This window comes from Ochotona princeps, chromosome 15 (genome assembly GCF_030435755.1).
Source record: "Ochotona princeps isolate mOchPri1 chromosome 15, mOchPri1.hap1, whole genome shotgun sequence".
NCBI classification, from domain to species: Eukaryota; Metazoa; Chordata; class Mammalia; order Lagomorpha; family Ochotonidae; genus Ochotona; species Ochotona princeps.
In genome coordinates this window covers 27,169,093-27,191,510 of record NC_080846.1, presented here as the reverse complement: position 1 = coordinate 27,191,510, position 22,418 = coordinate 27,169,093, and the positions used below count along the sequence as shown (strand labels likewise).

Genomic DNA, 22,418 nt, shown 5'->3' with positions numbered 1-22,418 from the left:
AGCCAGTTTAATATGTTAACTGATGTCTTCAGGATATGCTTTCTACACATTTGTGAGATGGATCTGCAGGGGAAAACAGAATCAACTATTTAACAGGGCATTTTTTTTTTTTTGCTGTAACAAAGTCAGACATATTGGGGCACCAACAAATAGCATAGCTATTGCTACCCACTATGTTATTACAAAAAAAAGATACCCCCAAATTCTAGAAAAAATGGGGCCACCAACTTCAGAAAAAACGGGGCCAACAACAGATACACAAAGGATTACAATTGTATCTGTAATTGAGAATGTGTCCGTGTGTGTACAGATGCGTATGGGGGAAGAAATGAAGAGAAAGGCCAGGACTAACACTAGATGGGAAAACAGGATCATGGGGGCGAGAACACTCATGAGATAGACAAAGTCTACTCCTGATCTACACTGGTTCTAAGTAAACATCAACAAAGCAAATTTATGGACATAAGGTTTAGCTATCACAAAAGCAATAAAAACTTACATGAAGTAAAGCTGTAAAACAAAAACAAGGAGTCAAGAAACACAGATTTAAGGACACTAAATCCATAGTAATGCAGTGAAAGTAATTGCAAGTTATTTTTATTACCACATCCAAATATTATGAAATACCGTTTTTTAATAAATGTTAGTAGACAAAATGTTAAGAAGAGATCTTTGTAGAATAAAGACTGGAAAAATCCCCAGTCCATACTGAACATGAAAGAGAGATACAGAGAACATTTACTGTGTAGGACAAAAAGGCTGAAGCTTCTTCATACACAAAAATGACAATAGGCTTACAAACTGTATGCTACAGATATTCCAAAACATATCCACCTATGAGACTAAAATCCTCGCACACATATGTGTGAATGCATGCATGCGGCCTATATGTCAGCATATTTGAAAACGCCAACAGTAGCTCAGTTTAATTGAAAACTACTTCTGTGGTAAATTGAATGCTAAATTATTATGTTAACTTTCTAACACCTAGTGTAAGTAGAGGTTTAAACTAAACAATGGGGAATGATTCTCATGTTTATTCCATAAAAATCTGATAGCCTCATGTCAAGCATTAGAAACATTCTGGAATACTATCAATGAAATAAAGACACCTTTTATGAGTGAACATATTAGCTCTACTGAAAAGAGGATGAACAACGAAACAATGAAAAAAAAAGTAGACTACAGTTTTTATGTAATTATTATCAACTGTTTCAGGTTTCAGGTTTCTGTGCCTGGCTTATTGGCTCAATTGGCTAATCCTCTCCTTACAAGCACTCAGATCCATATGGGCACCAGTTCGTGTCCTGGATGTTCCACTTCCCATTTTGTGACCTGGGAAAGCAGTGCAGATGCCACAAAGCCTTAAAACCTGGGTGGGAGACCTGAAAGAAGCTCCTGGCTCCTGGCTTTGGATCGGCTCAGGTCTGACCGTTGCGGCCATTTGGGGAGTGAACCAATGGACAGAGGATCTTCCTCTATGGCTTTCCTTCTCTGTAAATCTGTCTTTCCAATAAAAAATATATCTTTAAAACAAACAAATAAATAACAAAAACAAATGTTTCAGGTTTGTAGAGTACCTGAGAATACTAAGAACTAAGATAATGGGCACACAAAATTAATTAAAAAATAAAAAGAAAAATTGTATCATTACTAGACTACTGCAATCAACAATCCTTCCAAGTAATTCACATTAATTTATGGCAAAAGATTATGTTAAGTATTTATTAATAGCAGAAAATATAAAACTATCAAATCATATCAAACATACAGTTTGAAAAAACTGAGAATGGATAAGGTGTTTGAGGAAATCAATCAATTTGAGAAAACTGCAAGAAAAATAGACAAATGCGGGAAAAACAGAAGTACAGAGGAAAAAAGAGTATATCATTTCAAATTTCACATTTGTATCTCAGAAGCCTTAAAACATAGCAAGGAAATATCTTAAGTGCTATCTTTACCCTCTTAAAAGCAAGTCATTTCAACAACCAATTAGTAACCCAGCATTAAGTAGAACAGTTTTACACTGAAGAAACACAATGCTTTGTGGTCAGTTATTTACATAAGTGTGCCTCAATCTACTTTCGTCCTTCCATTTTCTTTTCCTAATTGCTTGAGAAGACTTTGCTGTTTTATTTTCATTAATAGTCCCTGAACTACTATCCTTACCTCTGTCCAAAGACATAGAATGACAATAGATAATAGCTTTATCTAAACTAATACCTGTATGTAGACATAGTTCAATACTAATAATCATACACTTTTGGGAAAATGACAATGAACTGCTAACAAAGTGTCAGCTACAAGCAGTTGAAACACATCTGCAGAAAAATGTGTTCCTGTAATGACGAAAATCCGAAACATTTACAAAAGGCAAGGATATTGCTTGGTATGACTAAGCTTTATCTCTGAAACAGAGGATATTAAAGTTCAGTGCCTTCGTAAGATCTAACTTTTCTATGACATCAAATTCTGTACTGACTCATAACTCTTCTACAGCATATAATCCTGATTATTCCTGTACTACAGGCACAACCTATCCCAATTTTTACAACATGAAGCAATTCTAGTATTTCTAAGCCTCTTAAAACACTATCAAAATGAAGGGGAAAAAAAGCATGGAGTAATATTTTGAAGTTATATGATAATGGGTAATTTTTTTAAATCAATCTCTCAATAAAATTATACAACTAAATTTTCAAAATCATGATTAAAAGAGAGAATCCTTGTTCTTACCATTTGGTCCATGTAAGCAGCAAAGCACCAAAAGGCATCCACTTCATTTTCCATCACATATAAAAGAGGGGAAAGTAAGTCACTCATTCCTTGTACATACCCTAGGGGGAAAAAATGACTCTGAAAATTGAAGTTTTATGTATCCTTCGACACCCATCACCACCATCTCACTGAAAATTAAATCTTTCCTTACATTCATAAACTGGAAGACACTGATATTCACCAAGAAAATAAACAGAGGGACATGGTACACAGGTGAGAAAGACCAGCTGTTTTAGACTGAGATGTCACGTAGTTTTACAGTTCCTAGAATGAGTCTTAGCGTAGATGTCACTATCATAAGTGGACAGTAAGTCAGTCACATGCAGGAGCATCATAGGAAAGGGCAGGTGAATAAAGTAGCCAATGGAAGGCCAATTAACAGAGCACATATTCAAAGGAAGACCTGGGAAGGTATGGACAGGAAAGGAAAGCACTTAAGGAGAAAGAACCTTGAAAATCTCAAAGGGAAGAAGGCTGCGAGGCCTGAACAAGCAATGGCATAACTGAATGAGTCCAGTAAACCTAGAGTACACTTCTTTCAGCAAGCCAACACTGGAAACTTAAACATAAGGGCTCACAAACTATGTACCTCTTTTCAAGGTTTTCTTTTCCCTTTCTTTTGTTATTTTTTGCCCAACCAATTCCAGTAACTGGCTTTATTATACTCCATACTTTCGGGTCCGGCGCCATGGCCTAGCAGCTAAAGTCCTCGCCTTGAATGTGCCAGGATCCCATGGACGCCAGTTCTAATCCCAGCAGCTCCACTTCCCATCCAGCTCCCTGCTTGTGGCCTGGGAAAGCATTCGAGGACGGTCCCAAGCCTTGGGACCCTGCACCCGTGTGGGAGAACTGGAGGAAGTTCCCAGCTCCCAACTCCGTATCGGCACAGCACTGGCTGTTGCACTCACTTGGGGAGTGAATCATCGGACGGAAGATCTTCCTCTCTGTCTCTCCTCCTCTGTGTATATCTGGCTGTAATAAAATGAATAAATCTTTAAAAAAAAAAAAAAAAAAACCAAAGTCAGATATACAGAGAGGAGGAGAGCCAGAGAGGAAGATCTTCCGTCCGATGATTCACTCCCCAAGTGAGCCGCAACGGGCGATGCGCGCCGATCCGATGCCGGGAACCCGGAACCTCTTCCGGGTCTCCCACGCGGGTGCAGTGTCCCAAAGCATTGGGACCGTCCTCAACTGCTTTCCCAGGCCACAAGCAGGTAGCTGGATGGGAAGTGGAGCTGCTGGGATTAGAACCGGCGCCCATATGGGATCCCGGGGCTTTCAAGGCGAGGGCTTTAGCCGCTAGACCACGCCGCCGGGCCCTGTATATCTGACTTTGTAATAAAAGTAAATAAATCTTTAAAAAAAAATAACAATAGTCCATACTTTATGCTTAAACTTATCAACTTAGCTACCTTTCTCTTGATGCTGTTCTAAACTCTCAACCATGACACCAATTACAGACTCTGATTAAAAGAAAAACTGGAAAGTTAAGGAATCAGACCCCTCAAGTAACAACACAGTGCTGATTTTGCTTTTCACTTGAACATGTCAAACTTTTGTTTATTTCTTTCATTTTACAAAATCTTCAATTACTTTTAACAATTTCACTTAGACACAGAAAAAAAAAACCAGAGGTCACACTAAGACTTTCCACTTATATTTTATCTTTCAATTTTAGTAACCTTTGTATATCTGTTAAAAGTGAAAAGACTCAATGGGTAGCTTGAAAAGTCTAGAAAACATAATTTTTCATTTGTAAATCCAAAGCTTATACCCAACACCTATTTGCACTAAAGCAACTTAATGAGTATATAATTTAAAGAAAGACTGGATAGTTCGGCTAAAAACACAAGTATACATCATTCTTCCTATTTTGGGGCGGGGGGAATGTTATCCCAGAAAGCTGGAAAGTCAAAATATCTTTGAGAAAAATGAAATAAGAACATATAATAAAGACAGGCACTTAAAACATCTAAGGGCTCCTTTTCAAATAAAGGTTTAGGTCAGTTTACTTTTGGTCTCTCAGACATCATCCACTGCTGTACCTCTCCCTGTGGTCCTAGTAATCTCATTTTGTCTACATTTTGTCCTAAAGCAAGTCTACTCATTTTAGCATAAATAGTTACATGTATATCCGTGGAGGATATACACTATTATAGTACCAAATAATGAAATTGGCAATGCAGTTAAATAAAGAGCTAGGGCACCAGTGTTGTGGAATAGCACGTGAAGTCAGGCATCCCAGACAGCTGCCAGGTTCATGTTCCAGCTGATCTACTTCAGCTGCATCTACATCTCCCCCATATATGGCAGGGGTCCAAGAACTTGGAGCACTGTCCACCACTTTCCCAGGCCACCAGGAGGAAGACGATGCCCATACTGGATATGAACTAGTGCTTAGGTAATGGCTTTATCCACCATGCAACAATGCGGATCCTTATGAAGATGGTTTCTAAAATAATATAAACTTTTAAGAAAATATTAGAATAAAAAAAAAAAACAGACTGAATTGTTATCAGAACTTTCCTACTTGGCACTGACCTAGAAATCAATGACAATTATAAAGCTTAAATCAATTGCAGCATGGAGGAAATCTCATTGAATTCAACAAAGCACAAAAGAGTACTACTTTACTAGGTCTGACTGCACATATGATCCATGAAGAAAATATTTCAAAGTACACTATTCAAAAGATTTACAAAGCATATTTTCTCATCAAAATGATGTAATTAAGTTATGATGAATAGAAACTTCTAAGAAAATACCTTAATCCTTTTAAGTCTTCGGCTTTCATATGGGCTCACTGATATCTTTCTTTTTATAAGTACTAGCTGAAGAAAGTAATCAAATTAATCTTCATCTTCTGGTTGCCATTAATACATTTTGCCTTATACATGATGGTCTTTTGGGTATGTCATGGGTTGTGGGGGTGGAATTAATGGACAAATTCCTTTTAATTAAAGAAGGATGAAAGCTGTCTTCATCAGCATTCACTGGATTCCACACTAGCGCTGACTGATGTACATCTTAATCAGCACCACTACAATTTATAAAGTAGTTCCTTCAAATCATTTTCACAGCGAGTCTAGTTTATGGGGAAGTATGAGAAGTTAACTGCATATTATCCCAGTACACACTTTCTTACACTGAAAAAAAAAATCCTCTATACACAGGTCAATTTTTTAGATAACTGAAGATGGTCCTTATGAATATCAAATTAACAGAACTCTTGGGGTATAGAAATCATTTTAAACAACCGCTGGATAGCTCTTACCTTCTGACACATGGTATTTTGAAATGAAAGGTACCTAACCTTTCACTGATTATCCAGAATTATCCGTATGCACATACTATAAAAAAAAAACACCTCCCAAATACTTCTGAAACACAGTGCCTTTAAACTCTCAAAAATTCTTGCTTTTGAGAATTTTTGTGTTTCCTCCCTAGTAACAAGACTGCACCCAATGCCAATATTCCACACCTCACCTATGAGATAAGAAGCAAAATAACTCAATATGATGGAATCACTTACAGATTAATTTACAACCCAGGCAACTCTTACATGAATAAAGAGCATTAATTGAGGACCACTGAACTACCCTGGTTCTCATAAAGCCAGGACAGAAACTTTGATTATATTTCAAAGAACTGAAATGTCTGTACAAAAAGAGTAAAGACAAAAGAAATGCCAACTTATCCAATTAGAAGATTTGGGACAATTGCCATGACCGTATATCCATGAGTTCCTCTCCTGGAAATTACCATCTGAGAGACTGAAGCAATCCCTGCGGTTCCCAAGGATGATGATCCCACTCCCAACAGAAATTAAAATAGTGGGCTGGCAGTATGGCATAGCAAGTGAACCCACTGCCATCAATACCAGCAATCCACGTGAGCATCAGTTCGACTCCCAACTGCTTCACCTCCTTGACTCCTGGTAGCTCTACCTCCAACCAAGCCCCCTGTTTCTGCACCTAGCAAAGCAGCAGAAGGTGGTCCAAGCCCTTAGGTTTCTGCATCCATGTGGGATACCCTGAAGAAGCACCTGGTTCTTGGTTTTGGCCTGGCCCAATTCCACTTGTTGCAGCCAGTTGGGGCGTGTATCAGCTGATGGAAGATCTCTCAGTCTGACTTGCACATAGATAAAAACAAGTCTTTTAAAAGAGATTAAAATGGTAATAATGCTTGATGGCTGAAGGTACAGAGGAAAGAAATGCCAACATGAAATGAAAAACTGGGTCTCCACCTTCAGGCCAATTATTTCCAATTGTACGGCTTTGAATCCCTCTCTGAATCAGTACAACCTTACTAATAAAATTGAGAATTACTTTCCCACTTCTTCAAAAGGCTATTATAACATAAAGTCAGATCAAGTATAATGGCCCTCTGAAGCCTATAAAGCACTCTACACTAGCTTTCAACGACCCAGTTTGAAGTTGTAATAGACAGGACAGGTTATAGTTTGCATCTTAAAGAGAACTCTTTCAACTTATTATCACTAAAAAAGTTGAGAACTCAATATCCACAACACAGTTTGTCTCTTTCCTAATTTACATATAGGAAGCCAAGAGGGAGGTACACAGACACAAGCAGTAAAGACAATGAGCCCATAATTCAAGATTCACTGAGGTTTAATGTGCTGAATATTCAATCATGCTCCACCAAGTTCATCAGGAAAACATTTCACTCTCCTCTAGCTGGGAGCCACTTCACATGGTGAGTAACTCAGAAATCTCATTATTTATACCTAAAGGTACTGATGCTTATGGAATTTCCTGGTACTTTAAAGAAAAGGCTTATGTTTTCATTGGTTCCTTAGTTTTCTTGCCCTTTAATACATGCTTTACCAATGTTTCCAGTTCTTGGCATTCTTCTCCATGGAATTCTAGCCCCAGTCCTAACAATCCATACTAGACATGAAGATTCACAAAGAAAAAAAGTTCAACAAGCCTTGTGATAGCATGTGCACTGTTAAACTAACTGTAATGTCTAAGATATCATATCAGTATTTTTCCTTAGAAGGGAAAGAGGTCATCAAACAATGATATACAAACTCTCTCAACCTGTATCATCCTAAACATTTGGTAATTTTTGCAACATGCTCCTAACCTCACAGAAATAACATCTCCATTTATTAAGTAATTAGCAGTATGGATCAACTGAGTATCCCTGCTCTAAAAGCCTGCAATACTCTGAAACTCAAAACTTTTGAGAATCCCTTTTGGACTTCATATTCCAGATTAAGTTTAAACGGTAAAGTCTATGCAAATACTCCAGAATCCAAAACATCCCTCCAATATACAAAATAATTCTGGCATAAAGCATTTCAGACAAAACATACCCAATCAATATTTCAGGGCTACAAACTGAGCACCTATTAGGAATTACTAACTTTAATTTCAACTGAATACCATCATCATCATTTCCTGTTGCTCATTTATTTTCACATGTACTTGCTTATCACAGCAAATTAAATAACCCAGCTTTGCAAAGCTATAAATTCATCAAAAGCAATGTGCTGATACAGTGCTAAAATGCTTAACTGCTTCAGCTAGCAGCTAGTGCAATGTCCTATAGATGCCACTGTTATTCTCTGAAAAAATTCAAAATATCCAATAGTGTTTCCATGAGTCTATTGTGGCATCCAAGGTTTCTGTGATTAGAAATTATAGCCTTGCTTTCCAGCCCCATTGTACAATTCCTACAAAATTGTACCACAGATGCTAGCTTTGAGGAATTGCATGTTAAACATCACCTGTGAAGCCAGCATCCCCTATTGATGCTGGTTTCATTCCTGATGTTCCACTTCTGCTCCAGCTCCCCACTAATGCGCCTGCAACAACAGCAGAAGATGGCTCAAGAGTGTGAGTTTCTATTCCCATGTAAGAGACCTAAATGAAGCTTCTGGATTTGGTCTGGGTCAGCACTGGCCAAGGAAGCCATCCAGGGAGCAAATCAGGAGATGGAAGATCTCTGTCTCCCTCTCTATGTAACTCTTTCAATTAAATGAATAAACAAATTTACATTCTCAAGTAAATCTATAAAAATCTTAAAATTAGGAGTGTATGGAACTTACCTAAATCAAAATCATACATACAGTAGGTCATCAAAATGTCATGAAGCAAAATCAATCCTGGATTGTCTTGACCTTCATAAAACTTGTTTGTCCGATCTGTTCTGTTCACATCCTTTTCTAAATAGGAAAAAATCATCACATATTTGAAAACCTTTCAAAATCCTTATAAACCTCTCATATTTCAGTGCTGAAATTACTTTTCCTACCAAATTTTACTTAATGAAACAAAAATTCATCAAATCCCTTTCAATTATGCAATAAGGTAACATCTTTGTATACATTTCAAAACAGAATCTAGCTCCATTTGGGAAGATTTAAAAATATTGTTATCTAAATATAGACACCCCTTAGTAGTTCACTATTATGAAAGTATTCTCAATGAATTACGGGAAATACTAAGTAGTCAGCAACAAAATGTCAACCTTTAATGCATATGACAGCACTAGTACTTAACAACAGCAATTTAAAAAGCTGTTCAATTAAGTGTAATCAAAAAAGTTTGTTTCATTCATAATTGACTTAAATTATGCAAGTATTATCAACTTACGTTCTATAATCATTATTAGGACAAATTATTTCCTTATTCTTGCACATATATCGTTATACTTGGAAGTAATAAGTAATTTATTTTAATTTGAGAGAAATTAAATGCTGGAAATGACTTCATGAAATTAAAATAAAATTTGGAAACAACACCCTGAGTCTATTCAAAGTCATATGGACAAATCAATTCACAAACACTGCTTTCTGCTTAGTACACCTGTGTGAAAGACTCTGCAACTGAAAACGCATTCCCAAACTTAAATCCTTCAGTCATTCAGGAATGAAAAAATTCAAAATGATTCAAACACAGAAAAGTCAATTCTGCCAACATAGAGTTATGATGGCCCCTGATACTAAACTGAATTATCTGAAAGCTCTTTCAAAGCTTTTTACAAAGAAATGTAGAAATATTTTACACCGAGTAAAATCGAACAACAAAAGAAGGCATGATTTTAGATTCTATACAGGCATTTTTACAAATTATTGTTTTCTATCAATATATCTTACATTTGGTTATCTTTAAAAGCATATTTCTATATCTTAAAGAATTACATGTCTATTTAGTAAAATCGAACAATATGGAAATAATAGTCTTACCCACTTCCCTATAGCCCTTGAACCTTTTTACTGTAATTAACTATGTAAAGATTGTCAAAAATATAATAATAAAAGACATTGATATATATAAAAAAATTATAGTTTTCTCTCAATATATCTTTCATTTGGTTATCTTTAAAAGCATATTTCTACATCTTAAAGAATTATACGTCTATTTAACTACAGCAAATAAACATGCTATAAATATAAAATTCTACCTTAAAATGTCAAAAGGTTTTATTCTCACTTTATGATTGATATATATATTATTAATTTTTTATTAACTTGGGCACATCTTATGATCATAATGAGAATACAGAATATATGCTCTAATAGGTTCTTAATCATACTAAAAGTCTGTTTGTACCCTCATTAACTATGAGTATTCTTGTTGTGCAGATTAAGTAATGACATGCCAGGAAGAAGAAAGGAATCAAAATGATGTTATATTAGCATTCCTGGAAAGTATTAAGAAAATAAATACTTATGTTGAAAAAAAAAATCTAAATCCAACTGCCCACCTAACTTGATACATCTAAAAAAGGTTAAAGAAAAAGACAACCCTGCTGACTGACTTGATTTTATATCACCATCATTAACCTAATTTACCTCTTCTACTCTTTCCCTATTTACAGAACTAATTCATGAAGCCTCCATCTCCTCCCATTCCCACTTCATAGTTCTCAAGTAAGGATCTTGCTTCCTATTCCAGGAAAATGTGAACTACCCAGAGAAAACTTCTCTGTACCTGAAATCTGAACAGTCTCCCTTAGTGTCTCTTTCACTATGAACTTGTATGATCATGGATGAAACAGCTCCTTTTCCAGTGCATGAGGTCCACCTTTCAGTGCCTACCAAGGACTCCTCCAGTGAGCATTACCTAGCCCCTCTAGGGATCTTTGTCTCCCTTTGTAGTTCATCCATTTTTCCCTCTACTGAACCATTCCCAAAGCAACCATATGATTTATTTCACCAGCGTAACTCCATTTACTTTTCTAACCACTGCCCCATTTTCTCTTCTTCTGCCACAGCAAAACTCTTTGAAAGAACTCTACATGTTTTCTTCAGTTCCTCCCCCTCACATTCCTTCTTGAATTCACTCCAAACAGGCTGTCACTAATCTCTCATTCTCCTTTCATCAAAATTTCCAGTGGTTTCATTATCCTAGGGAATGGTCAGTCCAAGTCTTCATCTTATCAGACAGTCTACTGACCTTCACTGTTCTTCCAAAACATTAAAACTCTTGCTTTTTCATCTAGTTTTTCCTCATTTCTCTTTTTCATATTTAAAAACTTATATCCCCATGGGTCAATTCTTAGAGAACTTTTTCAACAGAATTCTGCTTCCTTGGCAATTGTATTTAGGTTCACAATTTGAATTAACAGTTGTGCACTATCTTGAACTTTAAATCTATCTCTAGGACCATCTCTCCTAAATTCCAGACTTACATATCCACCTTCACAAAACATTACCTCACAAAACATTCAACACAACTCAAAACTTCTAAAACTGAATTCCAAATATGCTGTTCTAAAACATCCTTTTCTCAAAGTTTTCCATCTGAGTTTTCTTTTGTTTTATTTTAGGGGAACTCCATTGCTAAGTTATTTACTCTAAAAACCTTGGAGTTATCCTCAAGTACTATTGCTACAAGTATCTCATAATGCTCACAAAGGATTCCTAATCAGTATGCTATGCTGGGCTTTCTAAATAAAATTTTAGAGAATTCTTTCTTCCACGGGTGGGTGGTGATAGCAATATGTCCCTCTATGCATATTTACAAAAATGTACACATACAAATCCAAGAATTGTGGAAGTAGTTCCACTACTATCCAGAGTTACCCTGAAGTTAACATCCAATGTAACTGCTCTGTGGTGATTAACCATGTGACCTTCAACACAGACACTGGATGCACTGACAATCTCAATGCTTCAGTTTTCCCATCTGTAAAACGGAGACTATGAAACTCATTAGGTAACATACATAGCAGACACGATGCACCCTTCGGTAATTCAAACTAACCTGTTCTTTACCACAACCAAGTCCCAACACGAATTGAAGTCCAAACTTTCTACGGTAAATCCCTATCCAGCACCCCTTTATAGAGAGCAGTTATCCCAAATGAAGCTATTCTATATTCAAACACTAACAAAAACGTTTTGTGTACAGTCCCTAATTTTAAAAAAAAAATGAAATACAGGTACATCTAGAGTAACCAAAGCCTATAATCCATAATTATCTTTGAGTGACAGAATGTTCTCTTCCTCTTGTTCATCTACAGTTCCTGATTTTTCTATAAAACATAGGCTGGCTTCATACTGAGTTATTTTATTAAGCTGATTCAAAAGCAAATAAAATCAAATAATCTTATGAAACTGAAAATAAAATAAATCAGCACTTAACAAAGTTACTGACTGCATTTATACACCTATTGAAAGAGGAACAATCAATAACACTAAATGCACATTACAATGCACTTTGTGAACTGGATTTTTCTCTTGAGCTTTAACGCTTGGCATGCTTTCTCACTTTCTATTAATTAGTTTCTTTGTAAGCCCCTTTTGTGTTTCCAAAATTGTCAAGAGAAAATTACCGATAAGACTTCTATAATCTCTTAACCTCGAATTTCTCTTCTCTTGCTCCTCACTCACAGATTTCCACTGCAGTTTCATCCTGAAGTATTCATCACTATAGAAAACAATTTTATGCCAAAAATGTTATTTAAAAACTTTGCAGAAAATCCAATTAAATTTAAGGTGTGCCAAAAACAAACAGTATATTAAAACATTTGATACAAGTGGAGTATAAGTTTATACACATGGCAATGAATTGTTTAAAGTTATGATAAATGCGTGAAAACAAAGGAAAAAAACCTTATGCTGTCACAAAGTTTATGTGATAATTATTTCAGGTATGCTTTTAAACAAAGTGTCTGAATCCTTAAAATCAATCTAAAATAATGTCACTAAACATTTTAAACATAAACAGTTCTTAATATTTGTAAATATGAATCTAAGTGACATTCTGAACAAAATGTGGCATAAGAGTTTAACTGTCCAACCAGTTTACAGCAGAAACATGTTAATTTGAAAATATCTTCAGACAGGAATTTCCATTGAATTCAAACATGCACATGATTGAGGGTAACTTTAAATATGAAGCAGACGAACAACTAAAAACAAGAAGTAAGCTAATCAATTTATATTACTAAACCACTGTAAAGGCAATTTACCTAAGCAGCAAATACTTGAAGGTCAACTTCATAATTTCCTAACAAATTAGAAAACTGAATCAAGATGCAATATATTTCAAAATATGTGTCTACTGAGCTATCTTTCAAGTAAACAAAAGTCTTAGCACAAAGAGAATGGAATTTTTTTCCCCACTTTTTACACATCCACTAACACAACTATAATGAGTGGTCCTTTTAATAAAAGTGGTTCTGTTTTGAGATAAGTACAGTGGCTAGAATTTTTAAATTAAAACAATGAAATTATTTTACAATTCCCTAGTCTATTCCAAGTTCTCAGCAGAAACCCTATTCTAGTTTATATGGGTAGATAACCTGTTTCTTTGAACACATAAAACATGATGAACTTACGTTTTTTGCTTTTGTAACTGAGCTCTTTCCTCCTTGGTACTGTCCCAAGGAAAATAACCCAGAAGAAATTTCCATGCTTGTTTTCTCAATGCGTGACTAAGTCCCTGAAGAAAACACGCATATGTGACACATTAGTAAAAAATGAATGCAATACAGTTCACAAAACTTGTATATTAACAAAAAAACTAATATTTAAGAGGTTGTTTCACATATCGAAATTGTCTGACCCAGCAAATAACGTGCTTTTATTTCCAGACTGAAAATGCAGGCACTTGCCAGAAAGCTTAAAGAATGTATACAGTGATTGCAGAGCAGATGGACAGTGGAAGTGAGGAGTCTTGTTAAGCCCAACAGCACCGATGAATAACTCCTTCTCATAACCCTCAGAACTTCCTCTAGAGTGTCTTCCCCTACAGCTAAGTGTTTCTCTATCTCCAACTAACAGGCACATTATAAACATTCTTGGTCCTGTTCAATACAGGAATTTTAAAGTATTCTTCACCAGGAGCAGGCACCATGGCTCAAATAGCTAATCTACCTGCAAATGCCAGCATCCTGTATGGGCATCAGCTTGTGTTCCAGCCGCTCCACTTCCCACCCAGCTCCCTGCTTGTGGCTTGGGAAAGCAGTAGAGGACAGCCCAAAGCCTTGGGACCCTGCACCTGCATGGGAGACCCGGAGGAAGTTCCTGGCTCCTGGCTTCGGACTGGCTCCATTCCAGCTATTGCTGCCATTAGGGGAGTGAACTAGCAGATGGAAGATCTTTCTCTCTGTTTCTCCTTCTGTCTGTAAATCTGCCTTCCCAAGAAAAATAAATCTCAAAACAAAAAGTATCTTCCATCAAAAAAAAAAAAAAATAGACACTTATCCCTCTCCTAAAAATCTTAACACTTCATTGCTTCTTGACTCTTGGATAAGATCAAGTGTAAAAACCATTAACATCTGAATGAATACTGCCATTTCATAATATAACCCACATTAGATTCTAAAAAGCTTAACACCTTATTGCTTCCTGGCAAACATCAGAGTGTTTCAATTACCCCTCTAAATATCATCTGCTTCATATTATCCACGTTTAAAATTCTTCCTTCAGAATCAATGTTCTTAGTCCATTCTTCTAGTGACACTGGCTCTCTCCTTTGAACAACAGGTCGTTCTCCCAAATCAATCTAAAATAAGATAAGGAATAACCAGTATACCTTTAATCACTGAAATGCAATCAAAGTATACAAAAACTAAATCTTAAATACTACCTTTGTGACATAAGTTCTAATGCTAACATCTTCGTCTTCCAGTGTTTAGAATCTACAAGTTAGCAACAAGTACAAGTACCTCCTGTTCTACCAAATGCAAAAATGAGCTACAGGCTGGACTGCAACACCCATTGCTTCCAGTGGAAGTAGGGACTGAAAACAGAACCAACCCAGCAATTGCAACCACCAGCTGATAGTGGAGATGGACTGTGCCGGGCCCTATGCTTGCTAGAACATACAAGAATCTGGTCTGGGAATACCTCAAAGTTTCTTTGGGGATCTCCCCAATCGAACTGCTGGACTCAGAACCCTAGCCAAGAAAAGACAGAAGAAAGAACAAGTCAATCCACCACCTCAGCTATATGTTGGCAGCGAAATACTGGGTAAATGAAGACTCTATGATGGACTATGTCAATCAGTGGATTCTTCAACGACCTCACCGAGCTGGGAGTGGCGAAAATGGCAGCAATTCATAACTGGTGAACTATTAAAATCACTTGAGCAAATATCTCTGAGCATGCCCCACATCCGGGACTTGGGGTGGGTGGGAAACTGGGTGGGGCATCTCCCTCAATATCCCCCTTTACCTCAGATACAAGAAGGAAACAATATGGACATAAGAGTCTTAACCACTTCCCTATAGCCCCTGAACCATTTTACCATAATTAACTATGCAAAGATTGTCAACAATATAATTTTAAAAAAAAATGAGCTACAAATACAGAAGTAGGATATCCCATAGACTAAAAACATTTTGTATTTTAAAATAAATGTTCCTGGCTATTTAGGGCCTTGATTTTGTAAGTACAAAACATTCAATGTGTAAATTTTCTAACAAAATTTAAGCCAAATTGCATGCGGTAGTATTTTTAAAAATAACATATAACTAGTCTATTAATCATCTTCAAAAATTAGCTTTTCGTCTAAGCTAGTTTGTTCAATATTATTCTCAGAACTGATTCATGACCTGTTAGCTTTACTTGAGTTTCTAAAGGTTTTTATTCAATTAACAGATGTTAGCAATTTAAAAATATCATTTGCAAGATAAGCTCTTTAATTAAGTACTACAAGTTAGATATTTATAATTCTCCAGCAAAGTACGCGTGAAGAACTGTAGCAAATTCAGAAGTTTTGCTGATCATAAAAACGTGCTAAAAATCAAGGCCAAATCCAGCCTTACTTAAAGAGGGTTTACACAAACTCAAAACCCTTAAATCATCACCATAACGGCTGCTCCTAAAACCTAATGGAAAAAAAAAAAAATAAGAGACAGAACAAAGAGATAACAAGCAAAGGTTACCACTCATATTCACTCTTAGGTACTCCATTCACTATTATCAAAAGGCCCAAAGAATAAAGACACATTAACAAAGTATAAGATGGAGAGAAAATCAGGATTTTGGTAGCAAGATACCCATTAATTGTCAGATACAAATATAGTAAAATTAGTCAGCAAAATGCTCTATGAATGGATTATGAGGAAGGGTCAGATATAACCAAATTGAGTTTTGATTTCTATAGCATTCAGTACACATTCCCCCATTAAAATGGAATACTACACTAATGCGAATAATATAAATCTCCACTCACTCTTGTGATGACTTCAAATCCCGGTTCTTCTTGTTGATTTATCTTTAGACCTGGAATTGCATCACTAAGAAAATCTGCCATTTCTGAAGGTGGTCGTTGATGTGTAGAGGGGTCGCTGCCTCTCAAGCTATCAAAAATGTAGTTTGTGACTTTGGAAAATCCTACCATGGTTGCTGTATAAGGATCCTTTTTAATTTTCTACGTTTGTAGGAAGAAAAACTTAGAATTATTAACTCAAAGAGTAAACACACCCCACGATGAATAAAAAAGGCAAAAGGAAAAAATTTAAGAGCAAAGAAATCACAGCTAAAACAGGATGTTCTAAAGATTATCCTTATATTTATTTTCTTGAAAGAAAAATTTAAATTTTCTAAGTTAACTTTCCCATTTGGTCAAGACAGCACAACTGACAAGTTCATGCTATTGATTAAACTGCTGATAAATGATTTTCAGCCTTTGTTCAATCTGCATATATCAGAAACATATGCAGTGCTTACTTTCAAGTGGTGAATGGCCCAGAACAGCTTTCTTCTGTCTAGCAGTCCTGTCTTCACACACACACAAAAAAAATAGCTCTTGAAAAGTTGCACCACCATTCTAGGCTAACACAAGATACTACACAGCCAAATTTAAAAGTTTATAATATTTAAATATTAGTTGGCATTTGAATTGAACTACTTTATTAGTAAATCATGCCAATCAGAATAATTTATTCTAGAATATTACCGTCCTGGGAAAAAGCAAGACTTTTTTCTACTGTTAAAACCTAGGGTGTCTTCTAACTCCTTACAATTCACATTCAGCAAAAACGGTTATTTATTATAGAGCTGATTGTTTTTAAAATAAGAAAAAAATTTATCTCGCATTTTAAACAGTGTTTAGTACTCAGTTGTCCTCTCTTCTAAAATATTCCCTCTTTATGTTGTTAATATTCACATCTTCAAACCCAAGAGCAGCTGGGACACTGTAACCACTCAGACGTTCAACAATAAATGAGTGGAAAACAATCATCTCATTAATTTACATGACAATGAGTGAACTTGTACTTGTGTTGAGCATACTTATTTTAGCAAAATGCAAGAACAAATTCGAATATTTTCAGGGGAATCAGATTATCAGGTCCCCCACACAATCAACTTAATTGAAACCTATTCAAACCAGATTTCTTTCCAAACTGACTTCAAAGCAGATTACCTGTGACATTTCACCTAATCACACAAAGCCATGAAAAAAAACAATCTACCTAATGCAGCTTCAGTGTATGATAAGGAGAAAACTGCCCTAACAAAAAATCAGTTCTTAAAAAATATATATCAGTTCTAACTCCCAAAAACAATATGGAATAAGGCATTATTTTTATGAATAACACATACACTCTTCCTAATTCCATGTTCTCTTTGAAAATTAGAGGTAGAGAGTATATAAAATAACAGAGTTAAATAAAATTTAATCATTAGAAACATACTTGTATTAAACCATATGCTGGTTCATCAAGGAGATTTTCAAAAGACTGTGAAAGACTCTTATTTTGACAATTCACAAGAAGTATTCTTTTATCCTGTGGAGAGCTGTAACAAAAGGAGCAGAGTGGATTTGTAGAAAATACCAGCACACTGTACCATGCACTATAGGAACAATTACTAATGCAGTTACTTCTTTTTTTTTTTTTTTTTTTTTTTTTTTTTTTTTTTTATTGGAAAGGCAAATACACAGATAGGAGGAGAGACAGAGAGGAAGGTCTTCCCTCCGATGGTTCACTCCCCAAGTGGCCACAACGGATGGAGCTGAGTCAATCTGAAGCCACGAGCTCTTACGGATCTCCCACACGGGTGCAGGGGCCCAGGGCTTTGGGCTGTCCTTGACTGCTTTCCCAGGACACAGGCAGGGAGCTGGATGGGAAGCGGGGCCGTAGAGATTAGAACCGGCAACCACGTGGGATCCCAGCACGTTCAAGGAGAGGACTTTAACTGCTACGATATCACATCAGGCCCTGCATTTACTTTTCTAACAAAAGAAATTCAAATGTCTGGATCTAAAAGTTTCCCAATAATACAATATTAGCAAGTGCTTAACTTAGAGCTCCAAATCCACATGAAACATGAACTAATAAGTTAATATGTTTTATATATCAAATATCAAACATGAAGTATATTTTTATTGTAGGTTGAGCAAAGAGGAATAAATTGTAATGAACTCGGATTCTTGTTTGGATTTGCAACAGAAAACCTGTGATACCTCTGCCTTCACTAGAGTAAAAACTAAAGCCAAAACATACTTCAATATTCATCAGTTTTTAGTATATACTATATAAGAAAGTATGCCTTCTTTTGAATGGTTTCCAACTTCATTCCACAACTTGGTGGTACAGAGGGTATATATACCAATAATAAAATATATATACCAACGTCAGATAAAAAGATACAAAAGAGTTATTTGGTAAAAGAGTTATTTGGTAAAAGTCATTAGCCAAGCTAACCACACTTACAAATACACATAAAAATTTAATTAGATTATGTACGGTTCAGATAGTCACGTTTTTGATTCATGACTAAACTCCAAAAGTCTGTCCCCACACTTCTTAGTAACTACAGAAAACATAAAATGCTTTCCAAATAAATGTCTAATTTCAAGTAACCAAACAAATTATCTGGATTTCCTTTCATGCGATAACTTCATAACTTAGTAATTCAGCTGTAATAAATTTACAGCTTTTCTTGTTAAAATAAAAATTAATGTTATTTTGGTGCTACATACCTCTAGTTTATTACAAATGGTCAAGATAAGATCTTTAATAACAGTTATCTCTACTCAACTCTACCCAACAGGATGCAACAGTAACACCAGAGGGGATATGAAATCCAAAACAGGATCTCACTCCTACAGCCAGAAACAACACTCTGCCCAGGGACAATCACAGCTAATAAACCCCTTGGCTTTAAGTGGAGGTTGACTCACTGCATGTAGGCAAAAGTTCCATTTTTATTAAACTTGCTCTTCTGAACTTCTGGGATGATGATGTTTAAAATGAAGACCTGCAGGTTCTCACAATGCATTAAATTAAATCCAGTTACTTCTTTAAAATCCAAACAGTGATCGTGACATCAACATACATACCTAAGCACGTAGAACAAAGCAAACATGCAACCTTCAGCTACCTGAGTTGACATAACTCTACAGTTCCATAAAAAACAGGGACAAAGCAAACATGCAACCTTCAGTTACCTGAGTTGACATAATTCTACAGTTCCATAAAAAACAAGGACCACCAAACTGAGAACAGGAAGAAGAAACGAACTGCCTCACCAACGTAAGGCACATATACTCTAAAAAGCAAATAATTAATTTTTATACTCAACACCAATAGTCTATACTAACAAACGAGGGCAAGCTCTAGCAGAAGACACATAAAGACATTTGACTTCTTTGAAGATAGCCAACAAAACAGCGTACATCAAGGGACAGCAGCACACTATGATGTTCCTACCAACCCAGTGAGTGCAGTGAACTAACCCATAAACACGTATTCTAGGACGCTAATCCCTCACATTATTCAAGATACTCAAACTCGACACCTCCCACCTCAGCACCACTCTGCACTCTCAGGCTTTCCTTGCTTCACTCGCTGGCTGCTCTTACTCCATAAAAGATGCATCCAGGTCCCAAGGGACACTGTGCTGGCGGCCATCCTCCGGGCCACTGTTGGCTACCCCCTGGCCACGGACACTGCCAGGGAGGGCACCCCCCCAAAGCCGGGTGGACACGCTCCTGGCCTGCACCCTCCTCACGGCCATGGACACCACCACCACGATGGTCCACACCATTGAGGAGACAGAAGCAAACAAGACAGAAGAGGAGGCACCCGAGTAGATCAACCCACGGAGCTGGCAGGTGGCCCACTCGGCAATCTCGTCTTCCTAATAAATAGCCTGCAGAAGGCCATATCGCCCCCCCCCCAAAAAAAGATATTCAAACTCACTGCAGTCATAAGACAAGACTTTAAGAATGCTAGCCAGCAACTGCCACTACAGTCTTTTAAAAAAATTTTTTTACAGAAAACCATGGTCTAACATTACAACAACAGAACCACGTCTCTGCAGATGCTGAAGTTTGGATTTCGTGTCTCCCAATGACCTAAGAGCACAGAAACTGTAAACTGAACAGTGTGTGTGGAGATGCAGCAGGTGTTTTATAATATTACTGGAAATGATCAAAATTTAAATTTAAAGAAGCAAAATGAAATTATAAATGATCAAAATTTAAATTTAAAGAAACAAAATGAAATTAAAAACAATACTGACAAGAAATCTGATTTAAATTAAGTATGGAGAGTGCTAAGACAACTAAAGTCGATCTAGTGTATGACCCAGCTATCCCACGTTTGGGAATATACACAAAGAAAATGAAATCTGCACGTGAGAAATTAACCTAAAATCCTACATTTATAACAGTACAAGCTACACTAGCAAAGACAAGGAAACAGCCCAGATGACTACTGAAGGAAGACTGGATAAAGAAACTATGGTGCAGTTAACTCTAAGGAATACTACTCGGCCATTAAAAACAATGAAATTCCACCATTTGCAACAAAATGGTCCCAGAGACCATTATGTTCAGTGAAATAAGCCAATCCTAAAAGGACACATATAAGTTCTCAAAATACAAGCTCAATAGATATATGTATAAACATGTGTGTGTCTGTATACATATATATTCATCTAGAGAAACTGCATAATGGAGACTAGCAAACCAAGAAGTAGATATAATGCAGTATGCATCTCTACAACCAAATAAAAGATAAACTCACAATGAAACTGTTAAAAATATCTTGACAATAGGACTCTAGACTTTCCCCCTCTGTTTCTACCTACAATGTCATGATACACTTAAATAGCAGATGATGGACTAGTGACTGTTGCTGAAGGACTATACTACTGCAATAATAACGGGAAAACAGTGGAGGGGAGGGTAAATGGGGAGGGCAGGAGGGGGAAATCCCTGAGCCTATGGAACAGTATCATGAAAAAAGTAAAAACAAAAATAGTTACAGAATATACAGAATGAAATTTTATTAGTAGAATCTAATTTTGTAAATTGGTGATGCTATAGGATGACACAATGAATTTAGTTTTTGCAGGCAGAATGCATTACCATTTGTAGATAGATACATAGATACATACAGATAGAAATACAGAAGAGGAAAACAGCCCAAAATACTAAATAATTTAAAGGAATCAATATGCCTTATTCATCTCCTAGCAAGAAGCTTAGTTAGGCAAATGTATTTTCTGTTTGGTTGGTTGGTCGGTTTTTGCACTATACTTTTATTTGAGAGAAAGAGATTAGAAAGCAAGACTGAGAGCTCTCTGCTAATTCACTTCCCAAATGGGGTGGGGGGACATAGCCAGGAACTTTAACCAGGTCTTCTGTGCCCCTGGCAGGAGCTCAACTACTTGAGCATCAGCTTCCCAGAGTGTACATTAATAGAAACCTGGAATCGGGAATTACAGCCAGGTATCAACTCAGGTACCTGCTTACCCAACAGACCAACAGCCTGATCCTGTGGCTCATTCTTTCATCCAAGTAACTATCATGTTTTTAATGATAAGTCAAGGAACACTAAGAAATATCAACACATATGATAATTCATTTTCTTGGTAAGAAAATCATCTGAGAACACCTCAAGAATCTGGCTTATGCTGCATCACCTGATCTGATTAGAGAGGCTGACAGAAGCAACAATGCACAGCTAGCATAGCCTCTCTCTGGCTTTTACAATGCTACCCAGCCATCCAGAGATCATTCACAATTGAGACTCAGTCACATAGTCAGTTCCTGCTGCCGTAACAAAACCCACTCTTAGTGGAGGAAAAGCAATTCATCAGGAGATTCATTTGGAGGACAACATGGTCACACATGTCACTCCAATTCTTAACTTTAACTCCCTCAAAAAAGGTAGGGAGGGAAGGTGCAAGCATGGAT

The 22,418-nt window shown here is 36.5% G+C and overlaps 1 protein-coding gene across 1 annotated transcript in view; it reads right to left on the bottom strand.

Moving 5' to 3' along the window:
* TBC1D15 (TBC1 domain family member 15) overlaps positions 1–22,418 on the bottom strand; it is a 57,631-nt gene that overhangs the window by 6,833 nt on the left and 28,380 nt on the right. Inside the window, exons 6-12 of the mRNA XM_004583038.4 lie at positions 17,905–18,007; positions 16,440–16,637; positions 14,637–14,765; positions 13,597–13,700; positions 12,589–12,683; positions 8,855–8,971; positions 2,737–2,837 (exon numbers count right to left, since the gene is read on the bottom strand). Coding sequence (XP_004583095.2) covers positions 2,737–2,837; positions 8,855–8,971; positions 12,589–12,683; positions 13,597–13,700; positions 14,637–14,765; positions 16,440–16,637; positions 17,905–18,007 — 847 coding nt within the window. The remainder of the gene's footprint in view (positions 1–2,736; positions 2,838–8,854; positions 8,972–12,588; positions 12,684–13,596; positions 13,701–14,636; positions 14,766–16,439; positions 16,638–17,904; positions 18,008–22,418) is intronic.